Source organism: Salvelinus namaycush, chromosome 28 (genome assembly GCF_016432855.1).
Source record: "Salvelinus namaycush isolate Seneca chromosome 28, SaNama_1.0, whole genome shotgun sequence".
In the NCBI taxonomy this organism is placed as follows: domain Eukaryota; kingdom Metazoa; phylum Chordata; class Actinopteri; order Salmoniformes; family Salmonidae; genus Salvelinus; species Salvelinus namaycush.
This window is the reverse complement of record NC_052334.1, coordinates 5,683,785-5,710,645: the sequence shown is the minus strand read 5'-3', so window position 1 is coordinate 5,710,645 and position 26,861 is coordinate 5,683,785. Positions and strand designations below refer to the sequence as shown.

The following is a 26,861-nucleotide window of genomic DNA, read 5'->3' as shown; positions in this document are numbered from 1 at the left end:
TTTGGTTCTGATCTGGCTATGTCAAATGGCTGTGGGCTACACTAGTTCATTTAGCAGACAAGATTTGCTTCGAATTCCTTAGAATTATTGTATATTATTTTATAGTATGAAGAATACAATTGAACTGAGGTGAATAAAATAGAAAGGATATTTTCTCCAAAAGATTTGAGGGAGTGTGCACATGCGGCTAATCTGTGTTGAGCGGTTAACAACGAAATAGGTACTCCTAAATGCTTAATTAAATGTAACTTTAGTTGTTCTACAAACGTTGGGCTATATGTTTAGAGTTTTAATCAATTGTAAGGCTGCATGATGCGACTCCAGTGATAATTTGAAAAAAGGCTTGAAAGGCATGAGCTCTGCTTTGTTTTTTTGCGCAGGCTGTACACACTTCTTCCCTTCTTCAGTCTCTCATTCCCAATTTGACAAGCCCTTGATAATGCCTCAAATTTCACGAAGGCATCCCCTTTGTGAGGCCGTTATGCACCCTAAAAAAATCCATGCCTTTTTGCGGCCAGTGGCCTTTGTGCCCTTGGCCCGGAGTGCTGCGTTGTGCCATTCTCCTGTGAGTTCTGCACGCTCCGAAGCACCTCTCACTCACAGGATGCAAGTGAAGACAGACACTTTGGGGACGCAACTGCGCGCGTCCTTAACCAAATCCGAGGTGCATATTGAGGATATTGAAAGAACTGTCCACATGTACTGTGGGATGCGGTCCCAAATTAATTCAGCCACTAGCATCAAAACAACTTTTTTACACGATGTGGCTGATGCATCAGATCAGTACGTTTAGCTTTACATCTTGATAAAGTATTAGGCAATTTCTTCACATTATTAGCGCAGCAATGTGCACATGGCAGTAGGACATAAGAGCAGTAGGCTATAAGCGTGAATGTTCCATTAACGGGAAAACACCATCATCAAAAGTGACAATTGTTTTATTATGCTAATTCGATTCCCACGGAGCGTGGACATTGACCTTAGGGGGCTAAGAAAGCGACCAAAACTACGATGGAGGCCGGGTCCAGCACCAGGTTGGACCACCCTGGTTTCCAGGCGTGATGCCAGTCTGCCTGGCACAAACTTCCAGGGGCGAGGTGAGAGATGGTCCTGCCACCTCACGGGGAAGGAGACAGCCCACCCGCATCTAGCTCGGGGATAGTGGGTGGCACGGGATGGGGTCCTTTCTTGCCAGCCGGCCCAAACATCCGCAGTGACAACAGTACCCCCAAGTGGCCAATCACGGAACCCAGAGAGGACCCGGCTTCAGGTAAATGTTTACACCTAAAGACATTGTTTCAATCCCATTGTTTTGGGGTTTCAAGAGTGTCATGTGCTTCTCATTTTAGTTCAATAAAGTCCCTCCAAAACATTTAGACTCAAGGTTGTCAAGAGAGGAGGAGATAAAAAAAGATTAAAAATTACCTATTTCTCCCAGGCCACCAGGGGGCATCATGCCCCCTCAGATGGCACTTTACGGGAGAATTGCTGCCTGCTCCGACCAATGGCACACATGCGCAATGTCGCCCTGGGTAATGCGAACAGTAATGTCGAGGAACAGGCTACAATTCGTTGTACGCCCTCCACGTTTTTTCTGCTTCATCACGTCGACTGTTCCCCTGGCCTCAGCACCAGTATTAAGGGAGGAAATATACTCCCTGCTCCAGAAACAGGCAATATGAGTGATTCAGCCTGTATTTCCTTGTTTCAAAAAGGGACAGGGATTTCCGCACTGTTCTAGACATGCGTGCCCTGAACAAACATCTCATTTCATATATTCAAGATGCTCACAAATCAGCGGCTGTTACGTTATCAGCGGCTGTTGCGTCCTGGCGATAGGTTCTCCACCATTGAACTAAAAGATACATACTTTCATGTGCCCATGTACCCGAGTCATGGGAAGTTCCTGAGATTCTACTATGGGGCAATAGCCTACATGATTTTGGTAGTACTGTTCGACTTGTCCATCTCGCCTCGTGTCTTTTCAACGGTGGTGGACACAGCTCTGGCACCCATGAGGGGCCAGAGGCTGTGGCTATTGGCCTATCTGGAGTCAATGGAAACACACGATATTGTGCACATCCAGGTTGTCCCATGTTCAGTCTCTTGGTTTTATTCTAAGCAGAAAAAGAGCGTTCTAATCCCACGCATAAATCATTATGTTCTATCCCCGGAGAGGCTGTCAGGCTTCCAGCTCTATTGGCCCAATCTCGGTTGAGGCGAACAGTATATTTCCGCCAGATCATGCGCCTACTGGGGATAATGACTTCTATGATAGTGGTCATTCCCATGTTACTATTGTCGATAAGGCTGTACCACAGTGGCATACAGTATATTCGGAAAGTACCACTTGACTTTTTCCACATTTCGTTACGTTACAGCCTTATTCTAAAATGTATACTTTTTTTTTTTAATTTCCTCATCAATCTACACACAATACCCCATAATGACATCACAATATCCCATAATGACATCACAATAACCCATAATGACATCACAATACCCCATAATGACATATCAAAAACAGGTTTTTAGACGTTGAACGGTTATAAAAAATCAAAAAAAATTAATACAAAACTGAAATATTACATTTAAAAACGTATTAAGACCCTTTACTCAGTACTTTGTTGATGCACCTTCCCCAGCGATTACAGCCTCAAGTCTTCTTGAGTATGACGCTACAAGCTTGGCATACCTGTATTTGGGGAGTTTCTCCAATTCTCCTTTGCAGATCCTCTCAAGCTTTGTCAGGTTGGGTGGGGAGCGTCGATGCACAGCTTTTTTCAGGTCTAGAGATGTTCGCGTCGATGCACATCTATGCAGGTTTAGAGATGTTCGATCAGGTTCAAGTGCGGGCCCCGGCTGGGCCACTCAAGGACATTCAGAGACTTGTCCCGAAGCCACTCCTGCATTGTCTTGGTTGTGTGCTTAGGGTTGTTGTCTTGTTGGAAGGTGAACCTTCGCTCCAGTCTGTGATCCTTATAATACTGGAGCAGGTTTTCATCAAGGATCTCTCTGTACTTTGCTCCATTCATCTTTCCCTCAATCCAGACTAGTCCCTGCCGCTGAAAAACATCCCCACAGCATGATGCTGCCACCACTATGCTTCACCGTAGGGATGGTTCCAGGTGTCCTCCAGACGTGACATATGGCATTCAGGCCAAAGACTTCAATCTTTGTTTCATTAGACCAGAGAATCTTGTTTCTCATGGTCTGAGAGTACTTTAGGTGCCATTTGGAAAACTCCAAGCTAGCTGTCATGTGCCTTTTACTGAGGAGTGGGTTCCATCTGGCCACTCTATCATAAAGACCTGATTGGTGGAATGCTGCAGAAATAGTTGTCCTTCTGGAAGGTTCTCCCGTCTCCACAGAGGAATTCGGTGTGACAATCGGGTTCTTTGTCTCCTCCCTGACCAAGGCCCTTCTCCCCCGATTGCTCTAGGAAGAGTCTTGGTGGTTCCAAACTTCTATCATTTAAGAATGATGGAGGCCACTGTGTTCTTGGGGTCCTTCAGTGCTGCATACATGTTTTGGTACCCTTCCTCAGATCTGTGCCTTGACACAATCCTGTCTCGGAACTCTACTGACAATTCCTTCGACCTCATGTCTTGGTTTTTGCTCTGACATGCACTGTCAACTGTGGGACCTTATATAGACAGGTGTGTGCCTTTCCAAATCATGTCCAATCAATAGAATTTACCACAGGGGGACTCCAAGTTGTAGAAACATCTCAAGGATGATCAATGGAAACAGGATGCACCTGAGCTCAATTCCGAGTCTCGTAGAAAAGGGTCTGAAAATATATCTAAATAATTTTTTTCTGTAATTTCTGCAAACATTTCTAAAAACCTGTTTTTGCTTTGTCATTATGGGTTATTGTGTGTAGATTGATGAGGGAAAACATGATTTAATATATTTTAGAATGCTGTTATGTAACAAAATGTGGGAAAATGTCAAGGGGTCTGAATACTTTCCGAATGCACTGTACATCAACAGTCAGGGGGAGCTCAGTCCCTTCCCGTCTTCACCTTGGCTCGCTCCCTGTTGCTGTGGAGCAATGCACGTGTTCTTTCCCTTCGGGCTTTGCATGTTCCCGGTTGTCTCAACTCGGGTGCGGCTTTGCTATCCAGTAATGGGAAATGTTCGGCAGGGCCATTTATTTTTCTTGATGAGGGACCCGAGTGCCCTGTTGTGAACAGGCGCTCTGACGCACCATTGGCCTCGGACCCTCCTTTATGCGTTTCCACCAGTGGAGATTTGATTCCTATGGGCCTGGCCCCTGAGGCCCATAGGAACCAAATGTTATTACTACCATTCAGTCCGCAAGAGCGCCCTCCACGAGAGGGTTGTATGAGTATAAGTGGCAAGTGTTTGAGCGCTGGTGTCAAGATTAAGTACTTGTTCCCTTTCAGTGCTCTGTGAGGGACATCCTTTTGTTCCTACATGAGCTTTTCGAGCAGGGATGTACAAATAGTCCGGGTAGCCATTTGATTACCTGTTCAGGAGTCTTATGGCTTGAGGGTAAAAGCTGTTGAGAAGCCTTTTGGTTCTAGACTTGGCGCTCTGGTATCGCTTCACATGTGGTAGCAGAGAGAACAGCATATGACTGGGTTGGCTGGAGTATTTGACAATGTTTTGGGCCTTCCTCTGACACTGCCTGGTGTAGAGGTCCTGGATGGCAGGCAGCTTAGCCCCAGTGATGTTCTGGGCCGTAGGCACTACCCTCTGTAGTGCCTTGTGGTTGGAGGCCGAGCAGTTGCCGTACCAGGCAGTGATGCAATCAGTCAAGGATGCTCTCGATGTTGCAGCTGTAGAACCTTTTGAGGATCTCAGGACCCATGCCAAATCTTTTCAGTTTTTTGAGCGGGAAGAGGTTTTGTCGTGCCCTCTTCACGACTGTCTTGGTGTGTTTGGACCATTCTAGTTTGTTGATGATTTCGGCACCAAGCAACTTGAAGCTCTCAACCTGCTCCACTACAGCCCCGCTGATGAGAATGGGGGCGTGCTCGGTCCTCCTTTTCCTGTAGTCCATAATCATCTCCTTTGCCTTGATTACGTTGAGGGATAGGATGTTATTCTGGAACCACCCGGCCATGTCCCTGACCTCCTCCCTATAGGCTGTCTCGTCATTGTCGGTAATCAGGCCTACCACTGTTGTGTCATCTGCAAACTTAATGATGGTGTTGGAGTTGTGCCTGGCCATACAGTCGTGGGTGAAAAGGGAGTACAGGAGGGGACTGAGCATGCACCCCTGGGGGGCTTCAGTGTTGAGGATCAGCGTGGCAGATGTGTTGCTACCTACCCTCACCACCTGGGGGCGGCCCGTCAGGAAGTACAGGATCCAGTTGCAGATGGAAGTGTTTAGTCCCAGGATCCTTAGCTTAGTTATGAGCTTTGCGGGCATTATGGTGTTGGATGCTGAGCTGTAGTCAATGAATAGCATTCTCACGTCCAGATGGGAAAGAACAGTGTGGAGTGCAATAGAGATTGCATCATCTGTGGATCTGTTTGAGCAGCATGCAAATTGGAGTGTGTCTAGGGTTTCTGGGATAATGGTGTTAATGTGAGCTATTACCAGCCTTTCAAAGCACTTCATGGCTATGGACGTGAGTGCTATGAGTCTGTAGTCATTTAGGCAGGTTACCTTAGTGTTCTTGCGCACAGGGACTACGGTGGTCTGCTTGAAGCATGTTGGTATTTACAGACTCAATCAGGGACATGTTGAAAATATCAGTGTACATACCTGCCAGTTGGTCAGCACATGCCCGGAGCACACGTCCTGGTAATCCGTCTGGCCCTGCGGCCTTGTGAATGTTGACCTGTGTAAAGGTCTTACTCACATCGGCTACGGAGAGCGTGATCACACAGTCGTCTGGAACATCTAATGCTCTCATACATGCCTCGGTGTTGCTTGCTTCGAAGCAAGCATAGAAGTGATTTCGCTCGTCTGGTAGGCTCGTGTCACTGGTCAGCTCACGGCTGTGCTTCCCTTTGTAGTCTGTAATAGTTTGCAGGCCCTGCCACATCCGACGAACGTCAGAGCCGGTGTAGTATGATTCAATCTTAGTCCTGGATTTGGCGCTTTTCCTGTTTGATGGTTCGTCGGAGGGCATAGCAGGATTTCTTATAAGCTTCCGGGTTAAAGTCCCGCACCTTGAATGCAGCAGCTCTACCCTTCAGCTCAGTGTGAATGTTGCCTGTAATCTATGGCTTCTGGTTGGGGTATGTACGTACAGTCACTGTAGGGACGACGTCCTCGATGCAATTATTGATAAAGCCAAAGACTGATGTGGTGTACTCCTCAATGCCACCGGAAGAATCCCGGAACGTATTCCAGTCTGTGCTAGCAAAACAGTCCTGTAATTTATCATCTGCTTCATCTGACCACTTTTTTTATAGACCTAGTCACTGGTGCTTCCCGCTTTAATTTTTGCTCGTAAGCAGGAATCAGGAGGATAGAATTTTTGTCAGATTTACGAAATAGAGGGCGAGGGAGAGCTTTGTACGCGTCTCTGTATCTGGAGTAAAGGTGATCTAGAATTTCTTTCCCTCTGGTTGCGCATTTAAATGCTGATAGAAATTAAGTAAAACTGATTTAAGTTTCCCTGCTTTAAAGTCCCCGGCCACTAGGAGGGCCGCCTCTGGGTGAGCGGTTTCCTGTTTGCTTACTTCCTTATACAGCTGACTTGGTGCGGTCTTAGTGCCAGCATCTGTCTGTGGTGGTAAATAAACAGCCATGAAAAAAAATGATGAAAACTCTCTTGGCAAATAGTGTGGCCTACTGCTTACCATGATACTCTACTTCAGGTGAATAAAATCTAGAGATTTCCTTAGATTTCGTACATCAGCTGTTGTTTACAAATATACGCAGACCACCCCCCTTCGTCTTTCTGGAGTGTGCTGTTCTATCTAGCCGGTGCAGCGTATATCCCGCCAGCTGAATGTTTTCCATGTCGTCATTCTGCCACAATTTGGTGAAACATAAGATATTACAGTTTTTGATGTCCCGTTGGTAGGATATTCGTGATCATACCTCTTCTAATTTATTGTCCAATGATTGTACGTTGGCAAGTAATATTGGTGGTAAGGGCAAATGTCCCACTCGCTGTTGACGGATCCTTACGAGGCACCCCGCCCTGTGTCCTCTATACCTGCGTCTCTTTCTCTTGCCAATGACGGGGATTTCGGCCTTGTCGGGTGTCTGAAGTACATCCTGTGCGTCCTGCTTGATGAAGAAAAAATATTTGTCTAATCCGAGGTGAGTGATAGCTATCCTGATATCCAGAAGCTCTTTTTTGATGTAAGATACGGTTGCAGAAACATTATGTACAAAATAAGTTACTAATAATGCGAAAACCCCCCCACATAATAGCACAATTGGTTAGTCGCCCATAAAACGGCTGCCATTTCTTCCATCGCCATCTTACACGCTTCCTGTCACCCCAGGCGCCTCTAAGGTGACTTTGCATCCAAATACAGCCTTCGCAGCAAAAATCATGGCCATGTCCTAAAGGTCCATAACTTTTGATCTATTTCCCTATTTGCCTCCTCATTTTGCTTCTGAAGAGCAATGGAGTTTACATGCCCTATGTCCAATGCTAGCTTTACGCCCGTACATTGAACAGAACCAGGATATCCGGTTATGTGACCTGTTTTTTGGCTGTTTTGCTAATCCAGCTCACGGCAGGGCATTCTCTAAGCAGTGTCTCTCCCACTGGATTGTGGAAGCTATCTCCCTGGCATATAACAGCGAGGGGCAGAGGTTACCTAGCGGTGTAGCACCCAGGGGTCTGGCAGCGTCTTGGTCGATGTTTAACCTGTTTGGCGTGCAAGCCCGACGTCGGTACACTTATGACAACAGCCAGCTCAAAGTGCAGGGCGCGAAATTCAAAAGATATTTTTTTTAAATATTTAACTTTCACACATTAACAAGTCCAAGACACCAGATGAAAGGTACACATCTTGTGAATCAAGCCAACATGTCCGATTTTTAAAACGTTTTACAGGGAAGACACAATATGTAAATCTATTAGCTAACCACGTTAGCAAAAGACACCACTATTTTTACTCCATCAGTTTTTTACTACATCAGTAGCTATCACAAATTCGACCAAATAAAGATATAAATAGCCACTAACCAAGAAACAACTTCATCAGATGACAGTCTGATAACATATTTATTGTATAGCATATGTTTTGTTAGAAAAATGTGCATATTTCAGGTATAAATCATAGTTTACATTGCAGCTACAGTCAGAAATTGCACCGAAAGCAGACAGAAAAATTACAGACACCAACGCCAAATACCTAAATACTCATCATAAAACATTTCTGAAAAATACATAGTGTACAGCAATTGAAAGACAGGCATCTTGTGATTCCAGACAATATTTCCGATTTATCAAGTGTTTTACAGCGAAAACACAATATAGCGTTATATTAGCTTAGCACAATAGCAAACATAACAACAGCATTGATTCAAGGCAAAAATAGCTATAACGTATAAACCACCAAAATATATTAATTGTTTCACTAACCTTCTCAGAATTCTTCAGATGACAGTCCTGTAACATCATATTACACAATGCATATAGAGTTTGTTCGAAAATGTGCATATTTAGCGGCACAAATCGTGCTTAGACAATGAGAATAGTGTCCATAACGTCAAGCAATCTGTCCGGCGCCATCTTGTAAAGGCACCTTTTCTTATCGAATACTATTCATAAACTTGACTAAAAAAATACAGGTTGGACAGCAATTGAAAGACAAATTAGTTCTTAATGCAATCGCTGAATTACATTTTTAAAATTAACCTTACTGCGCAATACAGGCTGCGATAACGCAAGGCTACACTGCAGGAAATGGCGTCTTATGCATTTGACATTTTTCAACAGAACAATGAATTATCAGCATAAATAGTTCTTACTTTTAGATGAACTCCCATCAGAATCTTGGGAAATGTGTCCTTTGTCCAAAAGAATCGTTGCTAGGTTGGAGAACGTCGTCTTCAACGTTGCAATTAGCAATAAACAATAGCCATGTGGGCCAGAGATACCCAACTTCCTAAAACGTCACGAAAATATATACCCGAAAATCGCAATATACTGACATAAACTGATATAATTCGGTTTAAAATAACAACATTACGATGTCTTCAACACCTATATCGAATAAAAACAGAGCCGGATATATCTAGGAGATAATACGGGAGCTTCTAAAATGACATGCCAAGACCCTTCCTGCGTCAGAGCGAAGAGTGGAAAGATGGGACACTTCGGTTCCAAGCAATTTATAACCTTTGGGACCTACGTAGAAACTCCATTTCAACTCTCCCTATTCGCTGACACCCAGTGGAAGGCGTATGCAGTGCATCTCAACCAATAGAGGACAGGCAAATTAATACACAGGTCTCAGAACAGCCAGCAAAATTCTGCATTCTGACATACACATAGGAAAATTGCTCTAAGTCCAGTTCTGTTTCACCCACAGATATAATTCAAACGGTTTTAGAAACTAGAGTGTTTTCTATCCAATAGTAATAATAATATGCATATTGTACGAGCAAGAATTGAGTACGAGGCCTTTTTGAAATGGGCACCTTTTATCTGGCTACTCAATACTGCCCCTTGAGCCCAAAGAGGTTAAAGGGTAGATTATAGCAGATATTTGTGCTGCGGTGAATTTGACGTCGCTTGGATGTCACTGCTCGCAGTGTAACCCACAGGGTGTTTACGGCTGGGACAGGGGAACGTCACTATGCAGCATTGCGTATGCTCAATACCCAGAATACCGTATCTGGCGTGGTCAGGTCTGGGTAGTCTGCCATGGACCGTTTCATGTAGTATCCATGGGGGGCGGCTTGGGGCGTGATTATATTTCTCCATAGTATGTTGTACCGATGTTTCCCTCCTTCAGAGAACAGTATTTATAGTCATAATGTTATGTTTTTAGTTGTCTATAAATAGTGCTTCAGACTCGCCTCACTAGCAGGACTAAGTGCTGATCTAAGGAACGTCTCTTTCTTACTAAGTAGTATTATTATTATTATTTTCTTCCAACCAATCTTGATCTATTCTACAGTATACTCACAAAAACAGCAGGATATTATAATCCTACTACACCTATATCGTGCGATTATTCCTTGTAATAATATGTGTGGCTGACTTTGAACCTGGGTGGTCTACAAACCGAAAGACTTTGTTAGACCTCTGAGCCAAAGCCTCCTGCATAGTGGAACGATGCAGTCACACTGCTGAACACGCTGCTGTCAGAAAGATGTGAGGATATGTGAGGACAGAGGACGCTAACGCCCTGCACGCTAAACTGTAGCAATTAAAGATAGCGTTTAAAAAGGAATATAACACTGCTTATGGCTAAGACATTCCTTGGCATCATTCTTAAAGTAAACAGTCATTTGTCACCGGCATTCGAATGAACAATGTTTTCACAACTCTAACTATGCCAGCAATATTGGTAGTGTTAACGTAGCTGCCGGCACAGAATGTAATTGTTCAACATTTTAAATGTGTCGCTTTAAAATTAGCTGAGCTTGTTTTTTGTTTGAAGACAGAATGTTGATGAGTTACAGTAGTGTTCTGAAAAGACCAGGGACGGAATGGTGATGAGTTACGTGTTCTGAAAAGACCAGAGACAGAAAGTTAATTAGACAGCCTTAAATCAAACTCTGGCTGAATCTTACCTTAAGATATAACACTGTTTTCTTGAGATATGGGTGCATTATTGAATGTATAACTCAATGCCGATCCTCCCTTCGGTATCAATGCATGATTTGCACAAAGGTTTGAGGGATGCACGTGTGTATTTCAAGTTCAGATTTGGTCCACTTCACAAACAAGCAAGACAGGAGTCGACAGTGGCAGAGATTAAAGACCATCTCTCGTCGACAGACCCCTCCTAGTTTATCAGACACAGCCAGGCTACAACATACACGGAGTGTTCAAAACATAAAGAACACCTGCTCTTTCCATGACATACACTGACCAGGTGAATCCAGGTGAAAGTTATGATTCCTTATTGATGTCACTTGTTAAATCCACTTCAATCAGTGTAGATGAAGGGGAGGAGTCAGGTTAAATACATTTTTTGAGACAATTCAGAGGGTGAATGGGCAAGACAAAATATTTCAGTGCCTTTGAATGGGGTGGGGTAGTAGGTGCGAGGCGCACTGGTTTGGGTGTGTCAAAAACTTCAACATTGCTGGGTGTTACACGTTCAGTTTCCTGTGTGTACCAAGAATGGTCCACCACCCAAAGGACATCCAGCCAACTTGACAAAACTGTGGGAAGCAATTGAGTCAACATGAACCAGCATCTCTGTGAAACGCTTTCAACACCTTGTAGAGTCCATGCCCCGACGAACTGAGGGCAAAGCTCAATATTAGGAAGGTGTTACTAATGGGAGAAGAGACTGGAGTAACTTTGGAATTTACAACACTTACACTCTTACATATCAAGGCACAAGGCGAGACCCAAATGTAGACACAGGAGGCAGATGGTTGGAGTCTTATAATGTTTATTAATCCAAAGGGGTAAGCAAGAGAATGGTCGTGGACAGGCAAAAAGGTCAAAACCAGTTCAGAGTCCAGGAGGTACAGAGTGGCAGACAGGCTCGTGGTCAAGGCAGGCAGAATGGTCAGGCAGGCGGGTACAAAGTCCAGAAACAGGCAAGGGTCAAAACCGGGAGGACTAGAAAAAGGAGAATGCAAAAAGCAGGAGAACGGGAAAATCGCTGGTTGACTTGGAAACATAGAAGACGAACTGGCACAGAGTGACAGGAAACACAGGGATAAATAAAATGGGGAAAATAAGTGACACCTGGAGGGGGTGGAGACAATCACAAGGACAGGTGAAACAGATCAGGGCGTGACATTACAGGGTTCTGGTTCTATGTTTTTGGTTCTAGATTGTGATGTCATTGTCATGTCAGTCAGGGAGAGTAAAATCACCTGAATGACCCTTCATCATCACTGTGAACAGGGTAATTACACATGATCAACTAATGGCTAAATCACAGTTAAAAGCCACTGTCATTTTTTATCAAAACCTCTACTTATCCACTTCAAATAACCAGTCTTCATGAGATGTTCATTGCCTCTGAATTATTATACATTATGCATATTAACACGAAGGTAAGTAGACATCATTAGCAAAGTCTTTGTATAAGATTGAAGAGAAAAAAATGTGTAAAACATACAATGGAATTTATATTTTTGAACCTCACAATGATCCTTTTGATTCTTCAGAGCCAGTCACTGTCTCAGTATTCTGTTTGTAGTGAGAGGATCTAGCACATTACGGCAGGATAACGTGTACGCTAATAATTGGGAAGCAAGTACAGGGAGTGAATTTAATGGACCAAAACAAGAAACACGAGAAGCGTACAGACATGAAAAATATAAACAGAAACAACAACACCTGAGGAAAGAACCAAAGGGAGTGACAGATATAGGGGAGGTAATCAGGAAGGTGATGGAGTCCAGGTGAGTCTCATGAGGCGCAGGTGTGTGTAACGATGATGACAGATGTGTGTAATAATGAGTACACTGTTGACAACCAGCACCAGAGAGGAGGAGCTGGAGTAGACGTGACAGGCAGCCGCGTCTTAACGCCTGTTTGAATTATCCTCTATATGGCTGGCTAGCCCCAGGTTAAGGTTAGGGTTAGGGAAAGGGTTACGTTTAGGGTTAGGATAACGGTTAAGGTTAGGGCTAGGGTTAGGGTAAGGGTCACATTTAGGGTTAGGATAAGGGTTAGGGTTAGGGCTAGAGTTAGGGTTGGTAGATAGTTGAAATGTTATTGATAGTCTGGGTTAAGGTTAGGGCTAGGGTTAGGTTTAGGGTTGGTAGATAGTTGAAATGTTACTGATAGTCTGGGTTAAGATTAGGGCTAGGGTTAGGGTTGGTAGATAGTTGAAATGTTACTGATAGTCTGGGTTAAGGTTAGGGCTAGGGTTAGGTTTAGGGTTGGTAGATAGTTGAAATGTTACTGATAGTCTGGGTTAAGGTTAGGGCTAGAGTTAGGGTTGGTAGATAGTTAGTTGAAATGTTACTGATAGTCTGGGTTAAGGTTAGGGCTAAGGTTTAGGGTTGGTAGATAGTTGAAATGTTACTGATAGTCTGGGTTAAGATTAGGGCTAGGGTTAGGGTTGGTAGATAGTTGAAATGTTACTGATAGTCTGGGTTGAGGTTAGAGCTAGGGTTAGGTTTGGTAAATAGTTAGTTGAAATGTTACTGATAGTCTGTAGATCATCTACAGAAGGACGATCCAAATAAAGTGTTTCCCAGACAGGTAGTAAATCCCTGGTGAAAGACATGGAGCAGAGTATACACTTCTCTGGCTATGGCCTAGCTCACCGAGGTGCGAGAGAGGTGGATCAGGACTCCTCAGGCTCTGCTAGGGGTTGCAGTAGTTCTACATCTGTTAGACACGGAGGTGAACCCTCAACTCTCAGATGGCAGTCAGTGAAGACCAGACAATCATGTATTGTTATAAATCAGGAAGCATACTTATTTATCCCCAAAATGCTTGCAACATATGCTCTTCTATATGGTTCTCCTCCCAAGTAGAATATCAAAACATAGCTTTTCTCTGCACTATACAAGAGAAGAAAGCAATACAAAACCAGCTTCAGACACACTGTTATGGGCATGGTGTGAATTACAGGTAGCCATTTGGGGGACTCAGCTCCCCTGGATGAGATGTTAGTTCCCCTAAATCAACAAAATTCAACTTTAGGGAGGCTCTAAATAATCCTAATTTAACCATGCTACCATTTTTTTTAAATGCAGTGGTAAATATGTTTTACAGTGGTAAATGTGAAATTAAAATCTCCTAATGAATCCAACACCCCCACGTCGCTGTCCTGGTTTAAACTCTATATTTCTATGCCGCTTCGCTGTCCATCCAGTAGTGCTGAACTTCAACCTCTTCTCCTTTACGCATAGATGTTCCTTTGTACTTCCTCATTTTCACCATTTGTTTGCCATGTGTCCTTGATTTAAAAAAAATGCCTTTATTAGAAATTAATTCGATTTATCCCATGATTTATCATTGTTTGCTTAAGTCAGTCAGCTGTTTAGAGCTCTCATTGAGTTGTTTTTCAGGTGCACCGTGGGTAATGGTGTTCTCCATGACCAGAAGTAGTAGAACCATTTGTATAGCTTAATTATTTTCTATCAATATATGTTTTCTTTCCTGGATCAGCTGACGATGGTCGAAAAATATCCCTAGACAACTAGCTTACAGCTAGACACCAATCCGCATCCAATCCATTCAAAAAGTATAGGTTAATGACAGTAGGACTATAGTTGACTCTTTCGATTAGAAGCTTTCGATTTTTGCAATGGCATAGGCCTACATTACACTGAACAAAAATATAACTTGTAAAGTGCTGGTCACCTGTTTCATGAGTTGAAATAAAATAACTCAGAAATGTTCCATATGCACAAAAGCTCTTTTCTCTCAAATCTTGTAGACAAACTTTTTTTAAATTCCTGTTAAGGAGCATTTTATCGGCCTGACTCCCAAGTGGGTGGGCCTATGCCCTTCCAGGCCCACCCATAGCTGAGCCCCTGCCCAGTCATGTGAAATCCATAGATTAGGGCCTAATGAATATATTTAAAATGACAGACGTACTTATATGAACTGTAACTCAGCAAAATCTTTCAAATTGTTGCATGTCGCATTTATATTTTTTGATTTTTTTTGTGTGCCCTTGAGAACTGTTTTCACTGCAAAATCTAATGAAACGTTACCTAGGCCTATTTACACTTAGGCTACAGTGCATTTTCCAACACCGCAAAGATCCATGAATCATACAGGGTTGAAGTTCAATGTTTTAATTCAAATGTGAAATGCTTAATAATGTCATTAATGTAAGGAAAGATAGTGTTGTAGGTCACATGATTTGTGAAGACTCCAGTCATTAATTCATGGCTTATGGTGTAAACATGTTTTGATTCAACTCATGTATAATATTGAATGTAAGCTACCTGTTCTGCGTGTGTTCATGTGTTTAAAATAGCCTTGGTTGAGAGGGTAGGCTACTGGCAGTGGTGTAGGCCTAGTGGAGGGTAAACCCAGGTAAATGCTGTTTACCCATCTTTTAAAAAACATGTATTGAAAGAATAGGGAGCGTTACTTTTTTTACCACGACCGGCAACCACCTATTTTTGTTATCATCACTGGCTACCGGCTATTTCAATTTAACACTACATCACTGGCTACCGGCTATTTCAATTTAACACTACATCACTGGCTACCGGCTATTTCAATTTAACACTACATCACTGGCTACCGGCTATTTCAATTTAACACTACATCACTGGCTACCGGCTATTTCAATTTAACACTACATCACTGGCTACCGGCTATTTCAATTTAACACTACATCACTGGCTACCGGCTATTTCAATTTAACACTACATCACTGGCTACTGGCTATTTTAATTTAACACTACATCACTGGCTACCGGCTATTTCAATTTAACTACATCACTGGCTACCGGCTATATCAATTTAACTACATCACTGGCTACCGGCTATTTCGATTTAACTACATCACTGGCTACCGGCTATTTCAATTTAACTACATCACTGGCTACCGGCTATTTCAATTTAACTACATCACTGGCTACCGGCTATTTCAATTTAACTACATCACTGGCTACCGGCTATTTCAATTTAACACTACATCACTGGCTACCGGCTATTTCAATTTAACACTACATCACTGGCTACCGGCTATTTCAATTTAACACTACATCACTGGCTACCGGCTATTTTAATTTAACACTACATCACTGGCTACCGGCTATTTCATTTTAACTACATCACTGGCTACCGCCTATTTCAATTTAACTACATCACTGGCTACCGGCTATTTCGATTTAACTACATCACTGGCTACCGGCTATTTCAATTTAACTACATCACTGGCTACCGGCTATTTCAATTTAACTACATCACTGGCTACCGGCTATTTTAATTTAACACTACATCACTGGCTACCGGCTATTTCAATTTAACACTACATCACTGGCTACCGGCTATTTCAATTTAACACTACATCACTGGCTACCGGCTATTTCAATTTAACACTACATCACTGGCTACCGGCTATTTTAATTTAACACTACATCACTGGCTACCGGCTATTTCAATTTAACTACATCACTGGCTACCGGCTATTTCAATTTAACTACATCACTGGCTACCGGCTATTTCGATTTAACTACATCACTGGCTACCGGCTATTTCAATTTAACTACATCACTGGCTACCGGCTATTTCAATTTAACTACATCACTGGCTACCGGCTATTTTAATTTAACACTACATCACTGGCTACCGGCTATTTCAATTTAACACTACATCACTGGCTACCGGCTATTTCAATTTAACACTACATCACTGGCTACCGGCTATTTCAATTTAACACTACATCACTGGCTACCGGCTATTTCAATTTAACTACATCACTGGCTACCGGCTATTTCAATTTAACACTACATCACTGGCTACCGGCTATTTCAATTTAACACTACATCACTGGCTACCGGCTATTTCAATTTAACACTACATCACTGGCTACCGGCTATTTCAATTTAACACTACATCACTGGCTACCTGCTATTTCAATTTAACACTACATCACTGGCTACCTGCTATTTCAATTTAACACTACATCACTGGCTACCGGCTATTTCAATTTAACTACATCACTGGCTACCGGCTATTTCAATTTAATACTACATCACTGGCTACCGGCTATTTTAATTTAACACTACATCACTGGCTACCGGCTATTTCAATTTAACACTACATCACTGGCTACCGGCTATTTCAATTTAACACTACATCACTGGCTACCGGCTATTTCAATTTAACTACATCACTGGCTACCGGCTATTTCAATTTAACACTACATCACTGGCTACCGGCTATTTCAATTTAACTACATCACTGGCTACCGGCTATTTCAATTTAACACTACATCACTGGCTACCGGCTATTTCAATTTAACACTACATCACTGGCTACCGGCTATTTCAATTTAACACTACATCACTGGCTACCGGCTATTTCAATTTAACACTACATCACTGGCTACCGGCTATTTCAATTTAACTACATCACTGGCTACCGGCTATTTCAATTTAACACTACATCACTGGCTACCGGCTATTTCAATTTAACACTACATCACTGGCTACCGGCTATTTTAATTTAACACTACATCACTGGCTACCGGCTATTTCAATTTAACTACATCACTGGCTACCGGCTATTTCAATTTAACACTACATCACTGGCTACCGGCTATTTCAATTTAACTACATCACTGGCTACCGGCTATTTCAATTTAACTACATCACTGGCTACCGGCTATTTCAATTTAACTACATCACTGGCTACCGGCTATTTCAATTTAACTACATCACTGGCTACCGGCTATTTCAATTTAACACTACATCACTGGCTACCGGCTATTTCAATTTAACACTACTTCACTGGCTACCGGCTATTTCAATTTAACACTACATCACTGGCTACCGGCTATTTCAATTTAACACTACATCACTGGCTACCGGCTATTTCAATTTAACTACATCACTGGCTACCGGCTATTTCAATTTAACACTACATCACTGGCTACCGGCTATTTCAATTTAACACTACATCACTGGCTACCGGCTATTTCAATTTAACACTACATCACTGGCTACCGGCTATTTCAATTTAACACTACATCACTGGCTACCGGCTATTTCAATTTAACACTACATCACTGGCTACCGGCTATTTCAATTTAACACTACATCACTGGCTACCTGCTATTTCAATTTAACACTACATCACTGGCTACCGGCTATTTCAATTTAACTACATCACTGGCTACCGGCTATTTCAATTTAACACTACATCACTGGCTACCGGCTATTTCAATTTAACACTACATCACTGGCTACCGGCTATTTTAATTTAACACTACATCACTGGCTACCGGCTATTTCAATTTAACACTACATCACTGGCTACCGGCTATTTCAATTTAACACTACATCACTGGCTACCGGCTATTTCAATTTAACTACATCACTGGCTACCGGCTATTTCAATTTAACACTACATCACTGGCTACCGGCTATTTCAATTTAACACTACATCACTGGCTACCGGCTATTTCAATTTAACTACATCACTGGCTACCGGCTATTTCAATTTAACACTACATCACTGGCTACCGGCTATTTCAATTTAACACTACATCACTGGCTACCGGCTATTTCTATTTAACTACATCACTGGCTACCGGCTATTTCAATTTAACACTACATCACTGGCTACCGGCTATTTCAATTTAACACTACAGCACTGGCTACTGGCTATTTCAATTTAACACTACATCACTGGCTACCGGCTATTTCAATTTAACTACATCACTGGCTACCGGCTATTTCAATTTAACACTACATCACTGGCTACCGGCTATTTCAATTTAACACTACATCACTGGCTACCGGCTATTTCAATTGAACACTACATCACTGGCTACCGGCTATTTCAATTTAACACTACATCACTGGCTACCGGCTATTTCAATTTAACACTACATCACCGGCTACCGGCTATTTCAAGTCCATCGTAATACACATTGTAGCCTAATCTAGTAAAATGACCATGTGTGTTAGGGTGACCATCCTGTTTTTCCAGGGACAGTTTCAATCCTATTTCAGGTGTCACGACTTTTCAGCCAACAAAAAAAGGTACATTTGTTGGCAAGTCACATCAATTAATGTAGGCCTATTCGATGACAATCGCTGAATGTCATTAGACACACTTTTTGGTGTTTTGTAATAGATGTCTATCTCAATTCATCAAATGGCGCGAGTATACATGCAGTTTGGATGCTGTGATTATTTTGGAGTGGACGAACATGCCTACTTTTTGAAGATATTTGTTTGACAATCAGATGAAAATATCATAAATGGTTGTGTTCATGCCACAATCAAAGGTAATACATTTTTACCGTTTAAATAACGTCTTTATTATGCCAATAAAAATGTGTTTCCTCTGCCTCCTCTACTGTCCGCAGTGCTCTCTGTCAGTATCCTCTGCCTCCTCCACTGTCCGCAGTGTTGTCTGTCAGTGTCCTCTGCCTCCTCCACTGTCCGCAGTGCTGTCTGTTTTTACAAGATAAGAGCTCCTGTATCTGTCTTCAGAGTGCTTCTCAGACATTCGCTAGCTACTATCTCACTCAGGGAAGGATTTTTTACCCTCATGCCAATATTAATGTTCCATTTGACATTGCACAATTTTATGATGCGATGATTTGCATCCTCAAGAATAATATCTCGCCGTACACACCTCTGTAGCTGTCCACACCTCTGTAGCTGTCCACACCTCTGTAGCTGTCCACACCTCTGTAGCTGTCCACACCTCTGTAGTTGTCCACACCTCTGTAGCTGTCCACACCTCTGTAGCTGTCCACACTTCTGTAGCTGTCCACACCTCTGTAGCTGAATGACATTGACATGATGAAATGTGTCAGAACGCCTTCAAAATGAAGTTAAGCTCCTGGTGAAATTACAGATAATACCAAAAAAATGATCTTGTTAGTGAGATCCTCAGTTTAAAGTGTTTATCAGATACATTGTGTCTGCGTTAAACTTCAGAAAAAATACAACAAATAGTTTCATATCCTCTTGTGGAATTCCTCTGTCTGTTGCTGTCTAGCTGTGAAACTAAAGGGCTGTGGGAATCAAAACTCTTTCAAGTTTTATCTGAATGTTTTTTTTTGTTAAATTTAACTAGGCAAGTCAGTTAAGAAGAAATTCTTATTTTCAATAACGACCTACCCGGGAACTGTGGGTTAACTGCCCTGTTCAGGGGCAGAATGACATATTTCTTTTTTACCTTGTCAGCTCATGGATTCAATCCAGCAACCTTTCAGTTACTGGCCCTACGCTCTAACCACTAGTCTACCTAGTAATGAATAATTTTTCCTTCTGTTACTGTAGAATACATAATTATGGGTCAATTTCATTCTTATACTGCTTCAGCCCTTGGTTGAACTGCATCCCTGTACTTCCTTAACCTTATTCAACCGTTGATGTCTTATTTTACCTGACACCGGCATGCCGTATGTTGTTTTGACGTTCTACAAGCATCAACATCTTGCAGTACAACCCAAAAAATATTATAAACTGGGAGCCCTGAATGCTGATTGGCTTGCAGCCGTGGTATATCAGACCGTATACCACGGGTTTGACAAAAGACTTCTTTTTTTTACTGCTCTAATTACATTGGTAACCAGTTTATAATAGCAGTAAGGCACCTCGGGGGTTTGTGATATATGGACAATATACCACGGCTAAGGGCCTACGATGTGTTGTACCTGAGAACAGCCCTTAGCCGTGGTATACTGGCCATATACCACACCTCCTCGGGCCGTATTGCTTAATTAACCCATTCTCAGCCAGTATGTCCTTCTCTCTGACCTACACCCAGACTGCACGCCGGGTCCATGTCTTAAGACTAACATAAACAGATCTATTTGTCATCCAATACCAATGACCGAGGGAATGTCGTCACCCGACTGCTCCTCCCGACTGTCTGTTTTATAGCCTCTGGTTGTAGTGTGTACAAATTGAAGTGGCGTTGTTCTCTCATTTTATATGGACATTTATATTTTGATAGTTTATCATATTTTTTTACATATTTTTGGATCGATGTTCAAATTGATAAATTACATTTTTATTATGAATATGATTTTTGGGGGGGAATTACTTAGTTTTCTTTACTACTTTGTTATGGTAAACATTAGTTTTGACCACTTTGAATCAGATGTGAGTATTTGGAATCACATTTTTTGTAATTAGTGTAGAATAATTTAAAAGTTAATCTTAATTTGGGAGATTTGGAACTACTTCAGCGAATGGACTGTGTGCTTTAGACCACTGCTAATAATCTAAAAACAAAAACATCAAGTGATCCTCCATTTTGTCAAAACCAGTCCATTAAAGTTGACACAACATTTGGTGAAGTGGTGAAGTGGTTCCAGATCCATATAAAGGTATTCCTTGGTTTTTCAGATTTTTGAGAGCTATTTTGAAAAAACAATTACACTTTTTTTTTAAATTGAATGATTGATTGATTGTAAAAAAAAAAAAAAAAACTGCATGGCTAAGAAGTTGCAGTTCAGGGTTTGTCAGACTGTCAGTGTCAGTAGAGTTCTGTTTTTCTCTGTAGATGGGCACGTATGCATAAGCTCACTGGTTGTATGTCCCCATCCCTTCCTTACAGCCAAAAGCTCTAACGCCGCCCGACTTCCTCGTACTGCCTTTACATGGACATGGCAACTGACTTATACTGTCACCCTCATCATCCTCATCTCCTCTGTAGTATGTTCATAGGCCCCTCCCCCTTGGACAGTCATCCATCCATTCTAAATTAAAGAACAAATACAAACTAAGCAAAAACTTCAAATTAATAGAAAGTACATATTTATTGAGAAGTCAATGCGAAAACGTATAGATGTACAGTTTTCTTTTGAAAAACTGGATTACTTATCGAAGAAAAAACTTGTAATTATGTTGCCGTTTATTTTTCATGTTATGTGGTGTGGATGTAAGTGCTGTTCCCTCCCTGCACCATCATGTCTAATGAAAAAATAAACAAGACGTCCAATTGCTAAATTGTTTTTGATCTATACAAAACTATACTGAGCCAAGAACATTCTCACACAACTTTCTTTTGTAAACTTTTTTTTTCATGCCAAAATCATGCGGTGATTGTTGATGTAAGTTGACAAAGACTATGTGGTTTCTTCCTTGAATAATGTTTTAGTGGGCTGTTATGATGTTTAAAACAGACTTGTTTTTTTTTTACGTTTGCTTTGTACAACATGCAGTTAATCTTAATGTATTAGATCCAACTGTTCTCCTAGTTTGTCTAACATAGTAGTGTTTGCCGTCATTTGTGAGTGATAAACTATTAATGTTTGTTTGCCTTGATTTAAATTTAATTTTTTTATAATTTGAAATTTGCATCAGTTTGTAATGCTTAGAGATAAGATAGCCTTGGTAGTGTACTGTATACACATACCTTGATGGCAGTGGGATTTGGCAGCTGCAATGACAACCTGAATGTTCATAACTTCCCTTTTGAGAAACAGACCATACCTACACTCGCCTTTTAACGCTAAACCAAACTCAGCATGTGATTGGATACCACTGTATTTTCCTCCAAAAATTATTGTTATCCTTTAGAAAACAATGGGGATTTGTTACTTCATACAGTATGTTGGCCTCCACATACACACACACACACACACACACACACACACACACACACACAAACACATTTAATGCACATTCTTTATCGTCATTATCCTCTAAAATTAACCAAGTGCCGACAACATGTGTGGATTTGCAAGTCTAATTTCAACCTGTTGGTTCCCAGTGCAGCTCTAATCACTACAAAAAGCTCTTCATTGCTCTTGCGTTGTTTTCTTAGGTTATTAACGAAATACTTCGTTTGAAGCTGGGAACAATGTTGCTGGTAGAATGTTGTATTGCGTGGCTTGGTTTATAGTTAAAATAATGCTCTCTGAAGTGCAAGGAGATCCGCCGGATAGTTATTTGTTTACATTCACTGATTACTTACAGTTAATTAGTGGGCATATGAAAGAACCTGTTGTTTGTTAATTATTCAATATAGATACTCACAGGGCATTTGTTGACTTTTCAGAAACGATAAAGTGCTTTTGAAACCTTATTTAATTTAAAGTGCAAGTCAAATTATTTTGGTATCATTTTCACTAAAGACCCCCTTTGCTTGGGTGAAAAAAATTAATTTGATTGAATAACGAGCACTTTGTGCAAGTGTAACTTGATTATGAAAGCCCCCAGTGATTCATGCTACACTACATCATATTGTGAGTTGATCACATGGTTACATCGCAAATACACCCAAATACTCACACAGGTATGCTAGACACCCCCTCCAGAATGATACAGACACCCCCTCCAGAATGATACAGACACCCCCTCCAGAATGATAGACACCCCCTCCAGAATGATACAGACACCCCCTCCAGAATGATACAGACACCCCCTCCAGAATGAAACAGACACCCCTCCAGAATGATACAGACACCCCCTCCAGAATGATAGACACCCCCTCCAGAAGGATACAGACACCCCCTCCAGAATGATACAGACACCCCCTGCAGAATGATACAGACACCCCCTCCAGAATGAAACAGACACCCCCTCCAGAATGATAGACACCCCCTCCAGAATGATACGGACACCGCCTCCAGAATGATAGACACCCCTTCCAGAATGATAGACACCCCCTCCAGAATGATAGACACCACCTCCAGAATGATATACACCACCTCCAGAATGATAGACACCACCTCCAGAATGATACGGACACCGCCTCCAGAATGATAGACACCACCTCCAGAATGATAGACTCCACCTACAGAATGATAGAAACCACCTCCAGAACGATAGACACCCCCTCCAGAATGAAACAGACACCCCCTCCAGAATGATAGACACCCCCTCCAGAATGATACGGACACCGCCTCCAGAATGACAGACACCACCTCCAGAATGATACAGACACCACCTCCAGAGTGATAGACACCACCTCCAGAATGATAGACACCACCTCCAGAATGATAGACCCCACCTCCAGAATGATAGACACCACCTCCAGAACGATAGACACCACCTCCAGAATGATAGACACCACCACCAGAATGATAGACACCACCTCCAGAATGATAGACACCACCTCCAGAAAGATAGACACCACCTCCAGAATGACAGACACCACCTCCAGAATGATACAGACACCACCTCCAGAATGATACGGACACCGCCTCCAGAATGATAGACACCACCTCCAGAATGATAGACACCACCTCCAGAATGATAGACTCCACCTCCAGAATGATAGACACCACCACCAGGATGATAGACACCACATCCAGAATGATATACACCACCTCCAGAATGATAGACACCACCTCCAGAATGATAGACACCCCCTCCAGAATGACAGACACCACCTCCAGAATGATACAGACACCACCTCCAGAGTGATAGACACCACCTCCAGAATGATAGACACCACCTCCAGAATGATAGACACCACCTCCAGAATGAAACAGACACCACCTCCAGAATGATACAGACACCACCTCCAGAGTGATAGACACCACCTCCAGAATGATAAGGACACCACCTCCAGAATGATAGACTCCACCTCCAGAATGATACAAACACCGGACATAAATCACCCAAGGGTACATGACACATGCACAGAAAGGTGATCAGAGAGTGAACATTCAGCTGTCATTGATCTGCCCTATGAAATCCTGTCATTATGGAAGCTATACAGAGCCATTCAAAAGGCTAGAAGCTGGGGTCGACTGGGGAGCCAGACCTTTCCAGATCCGTCCATGGGGGTTACTGACACTGTATGGTAATCTAGCCAGTTAGGACGTCTGTCAGTCACACATATCTTATTGTAGAATAATAAATGTATCCAGGTTTAAGCCGCTGCTTGTTTTCCGTTTTCAAATAGGGATACAGTCATGACACATCAGCTACGTGATAACTATTTTTTTTTCAAAGGTAAATACTACTAAAATCCACATTCTGCTGGCCTCTATATATATATATAAGTCCTTTTTGTTGTTGATTGAACCTTAATGTCTGGCTCACCCTCACACCTCCTGTAGCCTTTTGAACCTTTTTTTGCTTTGCCTTTTGTTCTGTTTTCTGGCATGTTTATTCTTATTTAAAGCTGTGTTATGTAGGTACAGTTTGTGTACATAATTTTTTTGTTTTGTTTTGTACAGTATCATGTTGTGCTTTTATTTTACCTCTTTTCCGTTTTGGGTGAATGTGATAGCTAGATAAATGTGTATGGTTGCCAAGATGTCCTTACTTCTGTCTAACATGTATTTTGTCTGTCTCTACGTCTAGGAGGTGAATTAGTCATCCCTGTACTCTTAGAGGACCAATTAGTGCTACCCCCGTCCATCCCCCTCCCAACTCTCTGCCCACCCCTCACCATAATTGAAACCACCAAAGAGTCCCTGTCCACGGCCACTGAGGACCGAGGCAGCGATGATTGTGATGATTGTGATGATGATGATGATGGCTTGGTGATATCTGGGTATGATTTCGACTCTAACCTGCCTCCTACTGATGATGAAGAGCTTTACGCCACCTTCTCCTTGGTAACAGATAAGACCTTGTCCACGTCGGCTTATGAAGGTGGCTACAAAGCTCACCAGCCCAAGTGGGAAACCAAGGACTTTAGACCTAACAAACCATCCTCAGACCGCGGTAGGACTACCACTACCGCCGTGCTGCCACTAGCACCCGACCAGAGCCGCTACACCTCCACCGCAGCCCTGCACCACGCGTCACCCGCCAAGCTGCCAGCCGGCAAAATGAATAACCGCGAGCTAAAACCCCAGCCAGACGTAGTGTTGCTCCCGTTGCCCACCCTACCCTATGAGGTAGACAGCACCAAGCAGAGGGCTCCTGTAATAACCTCCCCCATGTTCCATACTGTACCCACAGCCCTGCCCACCCAGCCCGGCGTCAACCGAGTCCCGGGGCCCCCGGAAGTGTCCCGCCAGTCTAGCAGCACCATCGGGATGGTCGTCGGGATAGTGGCGGCCGCCGCCCTGTGCATCGTCATCCTCCTGTACGCCATGTATAAGTACAGGAACAGGGACGAGGGTTCCTACCAGGTGGACGAGAGCAGGAATTACATCACCAACTCGGCAACGCAGAGCAACGGAGCCGTCCTGAAGGACAAACAGCAAAGCTCGAAAGGCGTCAAAGGAAAACAGAAAAACAAGGACAAGGAGTATTACGTTTGAGTGACGGACGTTGAGAGATGAAAAGAGAGAGGAAGAGAAAGACAGGTATAGAGAAATATAGAACTGTAATTAACAGTTACCTTCTAAGGAGCTGCGATGACAAAATATGGTAAAAACTAGAACCGTTACTTGATACTGTGTAGAGTGAACTATGACATGTGTTGTAATATCAAGAAGACTTACTATTGTAAGCATACAGAGAAGGCTAATAGCATCTTTTGAGACCTTCCTCTTCTGTCGGGTCGTGTACAACTACTTCACAGCGACTGCATCATCATCCTAAGGGACTTTTAGAACTATGTGATCCTTGGCGTAAAATATTTTTTGGGGTTTGTTTTTGTAAACCTGTACAAAATGAAAGATGTTCGATAATCTTGACCGTCTTCAGCATGTAAGCAACATGTAGTGCTTTATCAAGAGTGGGTCAGGATGAAAAGGATCATTGTAAAGTCAATGAAAAAAAAAAAATGGACTACTGCTGTTAAAAGATATCGTACATTTTTTTTATTGTATGGATGGTTTCGACGTTATAAGTGTGGTGTCTACGCAACAAATAAAAAAAAACATCTACTACTCTATGTATCAAATGACACCAAGGGAGCTCAAATGGCTGAGGAAAGACCTCTTAGGATCTCTTCAGATCTCAGAGCTCTGTTGTCTGTCCTCTGATCTCAACATGATTACTCTCGTTGTGTGACAGACGGACAGAGTGACACTGACGTGTGATCCTGGCGAGAAGTGGTTGCTTGTTCTTGTCTCGGTTAAAAGCAACTGATTGTAATGCATGTAATCCATTCTACCAAAAGTGTACAGTACAGTACAATATACCACTAGAGTACAATATACCATGACAGTACATACCAGTACAGTATATTGTACAGTACAGTACATACCAGTACAGTATATTGTACAGTACAGTA

The 26,861-nt window shown here is 42.4% G+C and overlaps 1 protein-coding gene across 1 annotated transcript in view; it reads left to right on the top strand.

Moving 5' to 3' along the window:
* The window catches only part of LOC120023001 (neurexin-3a-like), a 734,438-nt gene extending 707,782 nt beyond the window's left edge, over positions 1-26,656 (top strand). The window contains exon 22 of the mRNA XM_038966953.1: positions 25,031-26,656. Coding sequence (XP_038822881.1) covers positions 25,031-25,941 — 911 coding nt within the window. The 3' untranslated portion in view covers positions 25,942-26,656. The remainder of the gene's footprint in view (positions 1-25,030) is intronic.
* Positions 26,657-26,861: the final 205 nt, after the last annotated feature.